Source organism: Tachysurus fulvidraco, chromosome 16 (assembly GCF_022655615.1).
Source record: "Tachysurus fulvidraco isolate hzauxx_2018 chromosome 16, HZAU_PFXX_2.0, whole genome shotgun sequence".
Classification (NCBI taxonomy): domain Eukaryota; kingdom Metazoa; phylum Chordata; class Actinopteri; order Siluriformes; family Bagridae; genus Tachysurus; species Tachysurus fulvidraco.
The window spans coordinates 1,882,175-1,900,763 of NC_062533.1; the positions used below are offsets into that span (position 1 = coordinate 1,882,175).

The window sequence follows — 18,589 nt, forward strand, 5'->3', positions numbered from 1 at the left end:
GTCGAGAATACACACACACATGAACTGATCTGATTCAAGACTTACATCATGCATAAAATTTTGGTGTCCACTTTTGCCATTTAATAATACCATAACTTTTGGCTTACTATGTAGTCATATAATATATAATATAAAACTCTTCTTGTTTTAAATTCTCACTGAGGGCTAAAACCCCTAAATATGAAACCCTAGAACCGCCCCTGCTGCTGAGTATAGTTAACATTTAGCTTTTTTTTTACACATTATATTTTCTTTTGTTTTAATTACTTGAGCAGACTTCAATAATATCAAATAAGATCATAACCTGAAATTCCAGGGACTCTTCCAGGGATGTTTAGAATTGAAGGATGTTGCTGTTGGGGGACTTTTATTTGAGGTCACTGCAACAATCAAATGCTTAATTTGTTCTTTAACTCCAAACCTTGGCACTTGCTGTTAATTATAAAACACTTATAGAACTGCATTACATTTGCACTCTGCTAATGTGGAAATGATTTTTTGGCAGTACAAAAACTCCACTCACCATAGTTAATGGTTTATGAGATGATGTTGTATATGAAAAATTACTATTACTAAAAATGTGAAGATTGGACAATAATAGAAATCAAGTTGGCTAAAATGAGTACGAAATCACAGGCTGTTAAAGTATGTTAAGTGACTTTGTCTGTGTTGATTGTAATGTTATTTTTTGCTTTGCTAAACACGTGGTGTATGTTTAACTGACTAAATGCAGTCATCACTTGAAAACTGCTGGCCTAGTTTTCAGTATTTTTTTTCTGCCTGATCAGCAAAAAATAGAACTCTTTATTTTATATACCTAGGTCTTCAAATTCACAGATTCTCTCTGCCTTAAGACCTTAAAGCCATCCTATGGGGCATTTTACGTACAATGGGCTTTTTCTGATTTGTGCTGATTAGGCTTTGTGTTTTTGAGTGTGTGAGATGTTATGTTGTCCCACTGTGAAACAGCATTTGTGATGTATTAGCTGTTTTTCTCTTGCAATTTTTGTTTTAGATTTTATTTCAGTGTGTTGTGCGGTGTTTATTGAATGGACCTAAAATTGTTCTTCCTCTCCAAAGACCTGCATAAGATGTTTAGCTGACTTTAGATTTGACAGTTTATAATCTGTCTGTATTTTGTTGCAAGCGGTACATTGTTAAGATTAGATACAGTTTGTTCTTTCTGACATCTCTGATGGGACCTAGTAAGTATTTATGTGCTTTACAAAATTACAGTTGTAGGACAAGTGCTTGAATTGACTAAAGCAGTGTTTCCTAAACCCTTAATCTAGGGCATTATTGATTTATTCTACAGTATCTGCACAACGGTGCATTCAGTCTGTTACTTCAAAAGTCTTTAGATTAATGGCTTATTTTTTCATTTAGAATGATTAAATGCATAAGACTAAATCTAGCTCCTGTTTGTTCTTGGGATAAGAATATTTAGACCCCTAATAGCTACAATGAAATAATTGGGTTTAGACTGAAGTTCACTGCCAGAGAGTCATCATGCCAACTAATATGTAACTCTGACCTTATTTGTTATCTTGTCTTCTGATGGATTGATAGAAATGACTATTAACTTATAAACATTTCTTGTCCTAGAATCTGCATGCTGTCTGTCCATCATCCTTTCATACCTTGTTACTTGAAGTGTATGCCTAGTGCTTTCTTTCAGCATCTTAATTTCTCTAACACATCAGTTTTATTTTCCCTGTAACAAATGCACATTATTGGGTCATACTTCTTACTTTAACAACTTTGAAAGGAGAAATACATTCCAATAATTGTTTAAAAAAAGACCCCGAATTAGCTAACTCTTTACATTGTAATCTATACATTATACCAAGGTATTCTTTATTTATCACCTCTGAAGTCCGGAAAGCACTGTGACGGTCACTACTGCCTCAATGCTTTATTTCTCTGTACATTTTTTTATTTTATTTTTTCAAATTTGCATTTAATGTGTTAAGAAAGCATAGAACTCAAGTAATTACAATCCACGGCATACAATTTGTATAATAAATATATTATGAAAATATTTATTTTTATAGATATTTTCCCATTTAGTCATTCCTAGTGTGCATCTCTCTCTCTATGTACATTTTTGGGAGGTAAATATCATTGTCTTGTTCTTAACGTTTATTTTCTCGGAAGCAGGAAAAATGTACGGCAAACACAAGGATCTGAGTAACTTTGACTAGGGATTTCTCAATGACGTGATCAGAGCATCTCCACAACAGCAGGTCTTGTGGGGGGTGATTCTAGTATGCACTGGTTCAAGGAAAGACAACCGATGCACAAGTGACAGGGTCATTGATGCTTGTGGCGAGTGAAGGCTAGTCCATGCAGACAGATCCTATAAAAGAGTTTTGAATTTCTGTAAAAGTTCATGCTGGCTAATATAGAAAGGTGTCAGTAGAAACAGCATCATATATATATAATATACGCATGTACATGTATGTGAAAGTCAGTCTAGTTTTATTGCCTTGGTTATGCTTTTCACCCTGTTTGTTTCTTTGGTTGTTGAAGTTTCAGAGAGATTTCAGGAAGCACTATGAAGAGGCATGTGTTGTAGCTAGGGATGGTTCAATGGCAGTGATGACACTTTGCACACTTACTTACTCAGTGATAACAATGACACTTTGCACACTTACTTGAGCAATGATAGCGATGACATTTTTCACACTTACTTGAGCAATGATAGCGATGACATTTTTCACACTTACTTGAACAATGATAGCGATGACATTTTTCACACTTACTTGAGCAATGATAGCGATGACATTTACTTTATGCTCTTGAAAGCCAATCAAATCTCTTTGTAATGAAAGCTTAAAAAAGATGAAAGTTTTTCATTGTGTACTTTTTAAAAAAAATGAAAGGTTTGCTTGGGATTTGTAGTGTTTGTTTTATTCAGATTCATCACCCTTTTACCTTCACTCATTTATATTTTTTAAAATTATGTGAAAAACATGAATATAAATGTAGTACAAGTATGAATGTGGTTCTAAGATGATAGACATGCATAAGATATATGGGCCATAATAATACTGCTGGTGTTTTGTACGTGTTGGTCTTGTATAGTTTTCCTTAATAAAGATGTCCATTTATCAATTTGCCTTTTTTGATCAACTTGTGTCTTTTTTTTTACTGTCACTTTTAGAAATGACTAAGACAATAACATGAACAGTAAAAACACATTTCTGAACACATTGACACTTTTCGGAGACCATTTTGAAATTAACATATAATTCTAGATTATATAACCAAAACTCATATTTGAAAATGTAATACTGATTAAAAATTCTTACAGCGTATGCTGTTATACCCATGTGGTAGAAAATACCTGAAGTTACAGTCTTTACATGTTTACACCTGATACATGTTTATACAAGCCATGGCTGGGGAGAGCGAACTCTACAGACCAAAGTGTTACACGCAAACATAGATCAGAACACAGGGATAGTGTTTTGTGACTTTTGTTTAAACAAAGATAAAATATAAATGATTATATGATTAACAGGAAAGGAAATACACATATGGTAAAAATGTAAATATACTAAGACTAACTTCTCAAACCTTTTGTCACAAATCTATTATTTTCTTACATAAAAAGGCATAATTGTGTCATAAATCAGTTCGGATGAAGCAGCCCTCCCTCTATGCCTTAAATCAGGCCTTCAGTGCTTTCTAACACAATCAAACAAATATCTGGCATCATTAATGAAGAAACAACATATAGTGTGTTGGCCAGGTTTTCACATACTTCATGTGTAAATATATGGTAGTATATAATTACTGTTCATAATTAAATTCACATTCAGTTTCCAAAAAAAAAAAAGAACATTTTGGTGGGTCATTAAAAAAGATAGTCCTGCAAAGATTAAATGAAAGAGACGTCTTAACCATTGAAGAGGCGCTCAAGAAACATAACAGCCTATCAGCCATTTGATCTTTATATTTGAACCAAATATTGATTTAATTTTGTTTTGCCTTTTTTTCTTACACTTTTAAAATCACTTCCATTTCACTGTTCTACTGCTTTGACTATTGTTTTGTTTTTTTTTTTCATTTCACTTATGTAGGCATATTGTGTGTTCTGCTTATTTGGCTCTGTATTTAGTAGCATTAGTAGCAATTACTGATTAGTAGCAATTCAATCTTAAAGTGAGTGGGTTTATTGTTAACAAAATTGCCTTTTCAATTTTTCCCCTGCACAATCTTGACAAACTTCTGAATATCTTGTGCCATTAATTCTGGTTCTTCCATGGCAGCAAAATGGCCACCTCTGGGCATCAGAGTGTAGCTCACAAGTTTATGGTACTTCTGCCTGGCCCACAGTTCTGGAGTGTGCACCAACTCATTGGGAAAAATTGCCAAACCTGTTGGAACCAGAACTGGAATTCTAAAGATACACAAAACAACAAAGAAAAACAAGCGATGAAGAATACTCTGGTAATTAAATTGAAGCTAGCACAGATATTCACACAGATTCATTTCCTTACATACTTGTTATGTGGCTGTAAACCTTTGCCAAGGTTTTCCTTGTAGAAACGCATAGAAGGGATGATTGAATTGGTAGTCCAGTAGATCATCACATTGGTCAGCAGGTCATCAAGAGAGAACTTCCTGTAATGAAAGTAAAATGTGATCATATATTAATGTAAACTAATCAGAACTAGTTGAACTTGCCCTTCTTGTAGAGCACAAATATCCTTGAAACACGAACAAATCTACTGAAGAAATTTGACCTTGCAGTGAACTTGATCCTGTTTGTATAGATATCATGTTAAGTATAGGACAAAACAACCCATAAAGCATAAAAGCTAAAGCCACATAACAAATCCTTAAAAACATACATTTGCAAGCCTCCATCCTCAAGGTTTGTGAACTCTAGATCAGTCCAAGTTGAAAACTTCTCTAAGATATAGGCCATCAAACCAACAGGAGAGTCATTTAGACCACGCCCTATAAATTAGAATACAAACAGCAAGAGAAAGGGTTGGAACCTTACATTAAAAAAGTACATTTATAAATATCAGTCCTTAACAGCAAACATGAGGACATCAAATAATGTAACATTTTAAAAGCATCTTCAGCAAAATAATGAATCAAAAAGTAGTGGGCAGCTTTCACACAAGTGGGTGTTTTTTTTTTACCAGCAGTATCAGGCTTGGTGGCTTGTATGTGCATATATCCTGTTTCCTTCAATCGATTTACAACTAAATTCTGCATGAGGGGATAAGTTTTCTTTATATCATGATGAGTGAACCCAAAGAGTCTTGGGAAGTAGTGACCCAAAAGCATGGATAATATCATGGTCAGACTTGTTTTTTCTGGTGGTGCAAAGTTGACATGCAGTCCCTTTACAATCCTGAAATAACAGGAAAAACAAAAGTGTATATTAATGTGATCAAACAAATGATAAAAATCTTTGTCGTTAATAAAATAAAAATCTTTATCATTAATTAGGTCAGCAAGTATTTCATACAAAATCAAAAGCTCATTAAGAGACCCAGTGAAGCTGTGTTTTCTGGTATAAGACCAAGTTTGAGATAATAGTTTTTGAGACAGGTGACACTGACTGAAAACTACAATCAACAAAAAATCCAAACCTGAAGAACCTTTCGTTATTTCTCCTTCTTTCTAGATAATAATTACAGAAGCAACATTTTTCATTTTGTATTATTTTAAGCTCTGCTGACAAATAATGAATCTGTAATTCAGACTAATCTGATTACTTTGGAGGGGTGTGAATATTTCTACAAATCACGTTATATGGTTACAGTGATGTGATTTTGGAAAAAAAAAATTGCATGTAGTTATATGTAGGTTTTTATCAATACTTTCCAGAAGTTGTCCTGCCATACTATAGCTAGGAATGATTCTTACTTGGGCTCTAGCTGAGCCATGTTAGTAGTGATTATCCAGCCCCAGTCTCCTCCCTGAACGTAAAACTGTCTGAAACCAAGTCGCTTCATCAGCTTGTGGAACACTCGTGCTGCGCACACTGAGTCGAAACCTATTAGAAACAAAGCATACACACTGACACCGAAACAACACATTATATACAACGTAACATAAGTAAGACAAAGCCCAATCCAAGCAAGTGATTAAAGGATCGATATGGCTCTCTATGAAAGGATCAATATGGCTCTCTGTTAGTTCTGCGATTTTGAACAGACGAAGCCTGAGCTGATATGAACATGAATGAAGCAAGCATTGTTAGTTTACTTACCTTTTTTATGTGGTGCCTCAGAAAAGCCATATCCAGGAATAGAGGGACAGATGACCTCAAAAGTGATGTCACCTGTTCTTCCTGGCACCGTGAGGAGGGGCAGGATGCCATAGAATTCATAAAAGGAACCAGGCCAGCCATGTACCATCAGCAGAGGTATGCTACATGCTCCTTCAGGCAGGTTCTTGGGTTTCACATGGATATAATGGACATCAATACCTTAAATGTCAGACAATAATACAAAATTAATATATCAGACTTCCATAGCTACTGCGATACAATACCCATAAATTTAAAGGTCAATGCCGGCCATGCAAAAAAAAAAAACCCCAAAAAAACCAAATGCTATAAAAACTATAAGCTGTAATCTGTTAATTTAAAGGACCTGTTAAACAGACAAAAAGATTAATTCATTCATTCATCTTCTACCGCTTATCCGAACTTCTCGGGTCACGGGGAGCCTGTGCCTATCTCAGGCGTCATCGGGCATCGAGGCAGGATACACCCTGGACGGAGTGCCAACCCATCACAGGGCACACACACACTCTCATTCACTCACACACTCACACACTCTCATTCACTCACACACACACACACACTACGGACAATTTTCCAGAGATGCCAATCAACCTACCATGCATGTCTTTGGACCGGGGGAGGAAACCGGAGTACCCGGAGGAAACCCCCGAGGCACAGGGAGAACATGCAAACTCCACACACATGAATATTGTTATTGAATTAACTATGAACAAATTTGATTCCTGAAATACAGTTTACAGGTTTTTTTTTACTTAAACTTAACATTGTATTTAAATATTGTTGAATTTCAGCTTTTAAAATTGAGTTTTTCCCCCTTTAATTTACATTTTTGTATAAATTTAGCCAAAAGAAGTATTGAGATAATTAAATATTTCTTTATGATAAAATTTGCTGAAATAAAACATTTAAAGCACAGCTGAACTTTGGACAAGATGTGAGCCTAAATGAAAGCGCAGAAATCTGGCCAGCAGTCTGAGTGAGACAGTAAGTCTGGAGACAATATTCTTTTGAAACAGACCCTGAATAGACCGATTAATGTTTTTTATTGGGGAATGGGAGAAATAATTGTGACCAATTTCAGTATCAGCCGAATTCAAGGAGTATTGGAGGCTGAGGGCAGGTGTAATTTTAGCATCCATAACCACAGCATAGTCTTTAGGAGAAACTGGAATACTATATTTAGACAGAAATTCAGAATAGGTTGCCATTATACTGTGTTAAAGAGTAAATAAAAACCAGATACAAACCTGCCCATAATATAATCCCACCTCCAACAATGAATGGCAGGTTTATGTATGTAATGCAAAAGGATCTGCAATTGCATTTGAGTTTTGGCAGGCTCCGTACATCATTTGCAATTCCTTTTTAATTTTGTCCGCAAAATCACTCCATAGGCCTGACTGCATAGGCATATAGTGTGTACGCTTTTCAGGCATGCCTGCTGTTGAGATCTGTCTCCTATTGCAAATGTATGGTGCATCATGTAGAGATTAAAATCAGACAACAGTGACCACGGACTGCCAAGTTCTCAAGTCTTTTATACAGCAAGAATGCAACAGTTAATATTTTAAATTCCTAAACGATTAAAAAGTTAATAATCATTTCAATTCAACTCAAGTCAAGTTTATTTGTATAGCGTCTCAAAGCAGCTTTACAGAACAAACATGGCACAAAAGGTTATTATAAATAATAATATAAATATTAATAGAATACAAAATTCAAGATTAATCATGCCTCTCTCAATTTTTTTAAGAGTGTTGAAGGAATTTCTACAATTTCCTAATATTTAAAATTGAAATCTCTGAAAAACGTCTGTCCTTTTTTCTGTTAAATAAAAGCCCAATTAACAAATTAAAGATTTTCATTTATACAGCATTTTCAAAAAAAAGTCTAAACTGTTTTGGAAATGAGATTTGTGCATTATATAATTATATCTTAATATGATAGTATGATTCATATTAACAGATGGATTTTACATTATCTGCAGCACAGCATTCTGATCATTAGTTATATCAATGCTAATGCATGCAGTTAACGCATGTACTGTAGACACCTGATCATTACACCAATATACAGTATGTTGAACATCTAATTCCAGATTTTGTTCCCCTTTGCTGTCATATTAACTGTGTATCTTCAGGGGAAAGCTTTTCACTAAATTTGAGTGTGTGGCTGCGGGCATTACAAGAGCATTAACAAAAAGAAAAGGGAAATTGTAATGCTAAAATGGACAAACACATACAATACAATTATGTGCTTCCAACATTGTGCTAACAGTTTTGGAGAAAGCGTTTGATGGCCAGGTGTCCACTAGCATTTGGTCATATATTGTATATACACACCTTCAATTTTGGTTTTAAAGTGGGGATACTGGTTCAGTTTATCCACTTGTCTTCTCCAGTCAAAATCATTCCTCCAGTATGAAACAACCTTCTGCAGGTAAATGGAGTTGAAGCCATAGTGAAATTTGCTGTCTTCCAGAGATGGAACAGGCCGTGTCTGATCAATACGATGATACAAGTCCTAGAGATGACAGACCAAAGAATAACTATTAAAGCATATCAAGTACATGGACATACATGCACATATACACAATGGCTAAAAAATAATCAAGTATAATATCGTATGGCATCTTAAAATTACTTGTACAGTTATAAACTTCAGCTTTTTTCCTAGACAAAATCAATATATACAGTACTGTGCAAAAGATTTAGGCAGGTCTGAAGAAATACTGTAATGTAAGAATGCTTTTGAAAAAAATGTTTTAATTGTTTATTTTTATGAATTTACAAAATTCAAAGTGAGTAGACAGATTAATCTAAATCAAAATAATATTTGGTGTGACTACGCTTTGGCTTCAAACCAGCATCGATTCTTATACTTGCACACTTTGAACGTCAGGAATTCAGGAATTTCTTAGGATCACTTTCCGGTGTATGATTAACCAATTAGACCAAGCAGTGCTAATGATCATTTCATATGTATGTCATGAACTGAAACAGAAACAGCTGTGTAGGGGCTTAAATTGCAGGAGGGACAACCAAACTCTACTAAGGTGAGGATGTGGAAGACGGTTTCATGTCACAGGACATACATCATGGCAAGACTGAGCACAGTTCCAGCAATTTAGTAGCAGATCAATAGGCTCATGACAAAGGATCAGTATAAACATATATAATGTGTTGCAGGGTCTTTTCCAGAATCAGTTACATAATTTTGCCCAGATTAGTGACCTACAAGAAAATTAAAAGAATATTGTAAAAGAATATTGTGCTATATTTCATAAACCATTAGAGATCTTCTGCACTCAGATAGCAGGTCTACTACTGTTCACATGTTGCACTATGTAACTATGGTAAATTAAACGATTTCTCCAATTTTTGGAGAAATATTTGATTAATGGCACAGTCATGATAAAGCTACAAACTATGCTGACTTGAGTAATAAATGCTGGTTTGAAAATATTTCATAATATTGAAAAAATTATTTAGCAATTATCAGTTTACTTCAATCTCTTCTTGTGTTGTCTCTATTCTGAATGGCCGAATGCTGTCATCTTCAGGACTTTCCAGTGGAGTTCCCACACCCCACCAGCCATCTTCTGTGTCTAAACACTTTTGCCTTTTTTTTAGAAGTATGAGAACAGCCACTGTACCCAAGACTACTGCCAATGCTAGCAGCACATACATTTTGTAGCTGTGGACAATAAAAACAAATACAAATACAAAATCGTAATTTTGAGTACAAAAGTATATCATGCAAACAAGATGTGCCTTGTTGAATGAAAAATAATAAGCAAGTACTGCACTGCACTGACAAAGCACCATCAACAGAACCTACGTTTGACAGAATAATTCAAAATATAATTTAATAATCAATAAATATTACTGTTAAAAAAGTTAAACCTACATATATTTTAAATGCATATTGTGCATAAATGACATTATCTATGATATAAGAGTAAAAGAATAAAGAATATGTTTTTACCAACAAATGCAAACAATGTTAAGTTGGTACCCTAAAACGATTCTATATTGATTACAAACTTAAATGCAAAATACAAAGGAATACAAACTTGTGTTTTGTAATCACGTAACAGCATCAGTGAACTGATATATACAGTACTCTACAAAAGTCTTTGTACATATTTTGTTATAGATGTTTTTTATGACTCCTGCATTATTGAGTCAAAATCATGTTTGTTTTCACCAAATATTTTAAAACAAAAAAAATGTACAGAAGAATGTTTGAATTTCAAAATATTATGTAAGCTTACATTTTAGACAAAAAGCATGCAAAAAAGAAGCAAGTGGATCTGTATTTCTTTCTGTTATATGATTTAAACAAATATTTTTTTATACATATCTGTTTTTTATCTCATCTATTTCATATCTGTTATTTCAAATTTAATACAAACTATAGCCTCAGGTTAATAGAAACTGCACAAAAGTGCCAAGCAAGATATATTTAACCAAATATTAAGTGTTATTTCACTCTGCAATGTTTTAAGTTTTTAAATACATATTAGAAGTAAATATCAGAAAATAAGACCTGACATTCTGATCTATAGTCTCATAATCATCATTTGATCCCAAATCATATTTTCCAGTTTTAACACCTTAGAAATCAAAAGATTTGGTAGTATTTGGTAGTACTTTCAGTAACATAGTTCCCAAAAGGAAAGAATGTTTTAGAAAGAAAGATTCTTATTGGCATTTTAATCAACAAGGTGACTGAAGACATAAAATGGTTATGTTACGTTTTAATTATGTATGAACAGATCTGTACTAAATTTGGAAATATATTGTAAGGAAAATATCATGATGTAAAAATTCCAATAATGCTTGAACTTTCTACAGAAAAGGTTTTGTCAGAGCAAAGTTACTGTGTTGCCCAACACAGAGGAGTGGCCCAATAAGATACAGATACGAAACACACACACACACACACACACACACACACACACACACACACACACACACACACACACACACACACACACACACACACACACACACACCTTACTATTGTTGGGCATTTATCAAACTGCTCATTTTTACTAGGTCTACAGCATTTAAAAGATGCCCTTATTGACAGTGGCTTACAGAAGAGCCACATTGTCATGAAAGACCAGAAAATCAGGAACTAAGAGCACAATCCTGAACACTTAGTGAAAACCAATCAACTGAAATTTTTCCACAAATATTTAAACTTTATACTCAACAAAACTGATAAATGAGGCCCAATGTTACATTCAGTAATTATTAATACAACTTTTTAAAGCCATTACTATATCTAAAGCTAAACCTTAACCTCGGTAAAGAAAAGGTAGATAGATAGATAGATAGATAGATAGATAGATAGATAGATAGATAGATAGATAGATAGATAGATAGATAGATAGATAGATAGATAGATAGATAGATAGATAGATAGATAGATAGATAGATAGATAGATAGATAGATAGATAGATAGATAGATAGATAGATAGATAGATAGATAGATAGATAGATAGATAGATAGATAGATAGAATATTTTAATCACCAGAACGTTCATTTGTTGTTAGTTACACTGTGTGGAAACGCCAATGATAGTGTTAGCATTGTTAGCACTATAACAATACATAAATACAAATGAGCAAAATGTAATTCAACATTGCATTTTTCGGTTTCTGCATTAACCTTATAACTGCTAATAATGCACAAGTACTTGCTAGGATCATTCTGCTTTAAATACGATTTATTAATATGAATAATCTAACAGGCAGGTTACAAAAAGCTGCAAAAAGTATTTTACTCACCTGCCTTAGTCTCCAAGAGTGCCGTGGACGTTGTGAGCAAAGTCCTATACAGTAACCTTGTAATAGAGGGTCAACAACACTATGGCTAATTGTATACAGTCTAGTCTTTTTTTTTTTTTAACTCTAACTTTACATGCATTTCTGAAGTGCAGAACTCCATAAATCTTCATAAATCTTTAATCATCAATTATTTATTTTACAATTGAAATTGTTTTGTTCATTATAGATATATACTATCTGTAATGAATACATTTTTCCATATTTTCCTTTCTCAAGAAATACGTTTTCTCATTTTAAACCAAAATGTTTTACTTAAGTCTCATTCCTACACAAAATTTCCTTTTAAGATGCCCTGCCACACGTATTTCATTACTTTTGTGCTAATGTCTGACATTTACCATGGACATTTTTTTGTGGAAAAAAATGGCTTGGTTACTGTGTTTCAAGCCATTCTAGTGTGGTATAGAAAGCCTGCTGGAAGACTCAGCTCGATTTGCGCCTGTTCTCATTAATATTCAATGATCTATGCTGCTTGGCTGAGATTGGCTAACCGCTAGGATATGAGAGCATGACTATTCATTCACCCAGCGCAATAAGTAACCTATGCTAGAGGAACTTTGTTTACAATCACCTGGACTTGCGGCAGAATGGCTTCTTCAGGTATACTGACGTTCAGCCATCCTTGCTGTATAGGAACCTCACTGAGCTACACGAATTCTGTGGGCGTGGTCTCGAGTGGGAGAGCTCATGAATAGTAATAAGCTCCATCATTTCTATGTCACTCTGAGCAGCTTTTCTACCTGACCTGATTTCTCCGCTTATTTCTTTTAAGTGGCTAGAACTGACCAGGGGGGTAACAGTTCATTTTCACATTCCTGACCCAACACAAACACATATGGACCTAACACCTAACTAAAAAAAATACAAGTAAAAAATACAAGTAAAAACGGTTTTGTGTGGAAGGGCACCTTTAGTCCCATTCCTCCACAAATGTTCGTTTCCTGTAGTCCTCTGGCTTGTCCACATGGCCTTTTACAGCATGATGGAGCACCTAGCCATAAGGCAAAATTGATAAAGAGTCTCAGGGGAACAAAACATCAAAATGTTGGGTCCATGGCCAGGAAACTCCCCAGAACTTATTGAGAAACTTGTGGTCAATTCTCAAAAGGCAGCTGGACAAACAAAACCCCACACATTCCTACAAACTGCAAGCATTGATTATGCAATATTGGGCTGCCATCAGTGAGGATTTGGCCCAGAAGCTGATTGACAGCATGCCAGGGCAAATTGCAGAGGTCTTGAAAAAGAAGGCACAAGACTAATGAGTATTTGCATAAACTCAATTGTCAATACACTTTGACACTTATGAAATGCTTGTAATTCTACTTCAGTATACCGTATTACATGCTTGAACTTTCTACAGGAAAACTTTTGTCACAGAGTAGAGAAACTGAGCAAAGTTACTGTGTTACCCAACACTGTCAACAAAGGAGTGGCTGGATAAGATACAGAGTTTACACAACGGAAAATGCGCGCACACGCACACACACACACACACACACACACACACACACACACACACACACACACACACACACACACACACACCTTACTATTGTTGAGCATTTATCAAACTGCTCATTTTTACTAGGTCTACAGCATTTAAAAGATGCCCTTATTGACAGTGGCTTACAGAAGAGCCACATTGTCATGGTAGGCCAGAAAGTCAGGAACTAAGAGCACAATCCTGAACACTTAGTGAAAACCAATCAACTTATATAATTGGCATTAATTTAAAAAATATGAAAGAATTTATACATTTTTGCAAATTCAGCTGAAAAGTTTTTTTTTAGTCTTCAACAAATATTTAAACTTTATACTCAACAAAACTGATAAATGAGGCCCAATGTTACATTCAATAATTATTAATACAACTTTTTAAAGCCATTCCTATATCTAAAGCTAAACCTTAACCTCGGTAACCAAAAGGAAATATTTTAGATAGATAGATAGATAGATAGATAGATAGATAGATAGATAGATAGATAGATAGATAGATAGATAGATAGATAGATAGATAGATAGATAGATAGATAGATAGATAGATAGATAGATAGATAGATAGATAGATAGATAGATAGATAGATAGATAGATAGATAGATAGAAAGAAAGAAAGAAAGAAAGAAAGAAAGAAAGAAAGAAAGAAAGAACTAAAATTGCAGTTGTGATGACCAGTCAAATGTTGAAACAATTCCCCACAGGGCCAAAACTTAAAAATACACAGCATTAAATATGCAGTTGTCTTTAAATATGCAATTAAAATACAAACCATTAAATACACAATTGCACTTTGCAGAAAAATGTCTGCACACACACACACACACACACACACACTATACAGTGTTTCTCTGTCTATAAGCCTCGAATGATACACATTAAATTCCCTAAATTAGACCGTCAAAGGTAAAATACTCATTCATTTACATATTGCATTGAGAATAATCGAACAGAGCTTTTTCTTTTTGTAGAAAATTTTAAACATCAGAACGTTCAGTTGGCCCCATATTCCCAGATACGATTTTCCCGAGTCAATAGCTCCTGAGCTAAAGGGTGTTACTACACGAATAACACCTCTTTTAGTTCAGGAGCTATTGACTCGGGAAACTCGAATCTGGGAATATGGGGCCAACTTTATTTAAGTACGATAGTGTTAGCATTGTTAGCACTATAAAAAACGAACAATACATAAAAACAAATGAGCAAAATGTAATTCAACATTGCATTTTTCGGTTTCTGTATTAAATCTTATAACTGCTAATAATGCTCAAGTACTTGCTAGGATTATTCAGCTATTAAATACAATTTATTAATATGAATAATCTAACAGGCTGGTTAAAAAAAGCTGCAAATAGTATTTTACTCACCTGCCTCAGTCTCCCAAGAGTGCCGTGGACGTTGAGCAAAGTCCAGTACCGTATCTCTCAGTACAATCCTGTATCTCTCAGTACAATCCTGTATCTCTCAGTACAATTCTGTATCTCTCAGTACAATTCTGTATCTCTCAGTACACTACTGAATCTCGCAGTACTCTCAGAACATACTGTATCTCTCAGTACACTACTGTATCACTCAGCACAATACTGTTTCTCTCAGTACTCTACTGTTTCTCTCAGTACTCTCAGTACAATACTGTATCTCTCAGTACTCTGCTGTATCTCTCAGTACACTACTGTATCTCTCAGTACAATGCAGTATCTCTCAGTGCAATGCTGTGTCTCTCAGTACAATACTGCTTCTCTCAGTACTCTCAGTACAATACTGTATCTCTCAGTACTCTCAGTACAATACTGTATCTCTCAGTACTCTCAGTACAATACTGTATCTCTCAGTACTCTCAGTACAATACTGTATCTCTCAGTACTCTCAGTACAATACTGTATCTCTCAGTACTCTCAGTACAATACTGCTTCTCTCAGTACTCTTAGTACACTAATGTATCTCTCAGTACTCTCAGTACACTACTGTATCTCTCAGTACTCTCAGTACAATACTGTATCTCTCAGTACTCTGCTGTATCTCTCAGTACACTACTGTATCTCTCAGTACAATGCAGTATCTCTCAGTGCAATGCTGTGTCTCTCAGTACAATACTGCTTCTCTCAGTACTCTCAGTACAATACTGTATCTCTCAGTACTCTCAGTACAATACTGTATCTCTCAGTACTCTCAGTACAATACTGCTTCTCTCAGTACTCTTAGTACACTAATGTATCTCTCAGTACTCTCAGTACACTACTGTATCTCTCAGTACTCTCAGTACAATACTGTATCTCTCAGTACTCTGCTGTATCTCTCAGTACACTACTGTATCTCTTAGTACACTACTGTATCTCTCAGTACAACGCTATATCTCTCGGTACACTGCTGTATCTCTCAAGTGTTACTGTTCCTGTTATGGTACCTTTCCCTTTTAATCCATCTCGTGAAGGCAGTTTTAATAGCCCACTGCAAAGGAAGAAGATAATACAAAATGTACATGGACAGTAAAGCTTTCGGAAAATAGACCCCAAAAATGTCTGAGGCCCTCTGGTGGCTGTCTGAAGTACAATTTGTAACCCCGCCCATTTCCATATTAGTGAATGGAACACGAGCCAAGTATTTTAGGTCGCGTCTCCAAAATAGTTTTCGAGAATTTTAATTTTTTAGACTTTTCTAATGTTAGGATATACCAAAATTATAACTGACAAGTCCTTTGTCCTGTGCTAGGAAACTTTGGACTCAATATGACTATTAAAAAACAGAGACTTATTAAAAAAGCCTTAAAAATTCATTCAAGAGGAACTCACACAACTTTTGCTACAAACTATAAGTCTATCTATAGAATTTTTAGAGTAACCCTGTAATAGCCAACAGAGGGTCAGCAATGGCTAAATGTAGTCTAGTCTTAATTTTTTAACTCTAACTTTGTGTGCAATTTCTGAAGTGCAGAACTCCATAAATCTTTAATCTTCAATTATTTTTTTTTACAATTGAAATTGTTTTGTTCATTGTAGATATATACTGTCTGTACTGAATTCATTTTTTCCATATTTTCCTTTCTCCAGAAATACGTTTTCTCGTTTTAATCCAAAATGTTTTATTTAAGTCTCATTCCTACACAAAATTTCCTTTAAGTCTCATTCCTCCACAAAATTTCTGTGAGGATTTGGCCCAGAAGCTGATTGACAGCATGCCAGGGCGAATTGCAGAGGTCTTGAAAAAGAAGGGTTAACACTGCAAATATTGAGTATTTGCATAAATTTTATCTAATTGTCAATACACCTTGACATTTATGAAATGCTTGTAATTCTACTTCAGTATACCATATTATAATATTCTGTGGTCTCATTCTCCAATCTCTAGTCTAATATTCTGTAGTCTCATTTGGCAACTGCTGTATTTGCTTCATTTTATTGGTTTATTTATTTATTTGTCTATTTCTTTTCTTTAATTTGTTTATTCTCTTTTCCTGTTCTAACTATATGCTTGTTACTGTTATTTTATAAAAGCAAAAAAAAAACAACAACAAACAAACAAAAAAAACAGCCTTTCCTAGATCTGGGCTACCACCTGTGGGTATGATACCACTCTTCATTCAGTGAAGCCAATTGTAGAAGGGTCCATTTAAACATACAACATCTAACATAAAACTAGAAATTAATATAAGATTTGTTTTGCTATGTAGTATTCTGTTGCATGGAATCAATTAATGGCCTCATTGTCACGTTAACTAAGAATGTAGTTAATTGATCAGTTAATTAATTAAATAGTCAGTACATTATTATGTAACATGACTTATTTTTAGCACATTCTTACTGAGCAGTTTCCTCTAATCGAAACTTTTAGAAATCTAACTTTTTGCTAATTGAGTTGGTATTATTATATGTGTACACGTCAAGTCAATGCAGGCTAGATCATTTGGCCTCTGCCAAGATGCCAAGCCATTAAAATCTTTCATTTGAAAGTGTTAGTTAGCTGGGAACTAGCACGTTCAGTATTTAGTATTAGTACTAGCATGACTATTTGAATAACATTTAATTAGGCAATCTGATTTTTAAATAAATTCTTGATACATATTACAAGCACTTCTCTTTTCATTTACAAACAAAAGAGTGATTCTTTGATATGTAATCAGTAGGGAATTCCCACAGTATTCATAGTATTCACAACTCCATCTGTTAGGAATGCCACAAATCACCAATGAGTTGGTGGTTGTTTTCTTTTTGCGAGACAAGGAAAATGACTCTATCTTTCAGCATTCGAAAAAAGAAGTTGACAAACCCATCAGGTGGATACACACTTCTTTCTGAAATAAGGGTCTTGCCCAAACTGTTGCCACAAAGTAAGAAGATCTGTATAAAATGTCTCACCCTTAAGCATCACTATTGCTGTTCCCTGGAAAGAAGTGGCTTAAACACTAAAAGAATAGCTGCAGATTATTAGCCCTACTCCACCAAACTCAGTCCATTCCCTAAGCATTTATTCTCAAGAGAAATAATATACCTACAGTATTTGAGACACAGAACCCAACCAGAAACAGATCACACTTTTCTTTCTTTTGATTTTTGATGTGAACATTAACTTAAGCTCTTGAAACTAAAGCTATTTACATGATTTCGTGCAGTACGCTGCTGCCACAGTACTGGGAGATTAGATAACTGCGTGGATGTGCAGGTGTTCCTAATAAAGTGGACGAAAGTGTCCTCTCCCACTGTTTTCGCCACCAGGCGGGGTGGGTGACGCCGCAGTGACGTTTCTCAGCCCGGGGTCTATACACAACGCTGGGGTGAAACAGAAAGGAAGCAGCAGGCTCTTTTCTCTTACCGACTACAGCTCACTGTAGCTGGCTGAGCTAATGGGGTCCTTCGGGAAGAGCAGAACAGCGCTAGAAGTGTAAAGTAGCGAGGCGGCTAGCAGCAGCTTAGCTACACTCATTTCCTCCGACACGACAGCAGCGTGGGGCGTTT

At 34.9% G+C, this 18,589-nt stretch overlaps 1 protein-coding gene across 4 annotated transcripts; it reads right to left on the minus strand.

Annotated features, from left to right (window-relative positions):
- Nucleotides 1-2,886: 2,886 nt before the first annotated feature.
- On the minus strand, nt 2,887-18,582 carry ephx1 (epoxide hydrolase 1, microsomal (xenobiotic)). Of its 4 annotated transcripts, none has more exons than XM_047801313.1 (10): nt 18,447-18,579; nt 15,008-16,088; nt 9,787-9,976; nt 8,623-8,803; nt 6,242-6,460; nt 5,896-6,025; nt 5,163-5,377; nt 4,863-4,971; nt 4,513-4,632; nt 2,887-4,408 (listed from the first exon to the last, which is right to left on the minus strand). In XM_047801313.1, the coding sequence occupies exons 3-10, from the start codon at nt 9,967-9,969 to the stop codon at nt 4,204-4,206; spliced, it is 1,362 nt and encodes a 453-aa protein (XP_047657269.1). In that variant the 5' UTR covers nt 9,970-9,976; nt 15,008-16,088; nt 18,447-18,579; the 3' UTR covers nt 2,887-4,203. The 4 variants fall into 4 exon arrangements, with proteins under 4 accessions (XP_047657269.1, XP_027010160.1, XP_027010162.1 ...); XM_027154359.2 differs by lacking the exon at nt 18,447-18,579 and adding an exon at nt 18,233-18,368; XM_027154361.2 differs by lacking the exon at nt 15,008-16,088 and having other exon boundaries at nt 18,447-18,582.
- Nucleotides 18,583-18,589: the final 7 nt, after the last annotated feature.

Coding starts and splice junctions, on each gene's coding strand:
- ephx1 (XM_027154361.2), bottom strand. CDS start 9,969: ATGTATGTGCTGCTAGCATTGGCAGTAGTCTTGGGTACAGTGGCTGTT. Junction 6,461..8,622: donor CTTTAAAACCAAAATTGAAG/GTGTGTATATAC, acceptor CTGACATTTAAG/GTATTGATGTCCATTATATC. Junction 4,409..4,512: donor GGTTTACAGCCACATAACAA/GTATGTAAGGAA, acceptor GTGTATCTTTAG/AATTCCAGTTCTGGTTCCAA.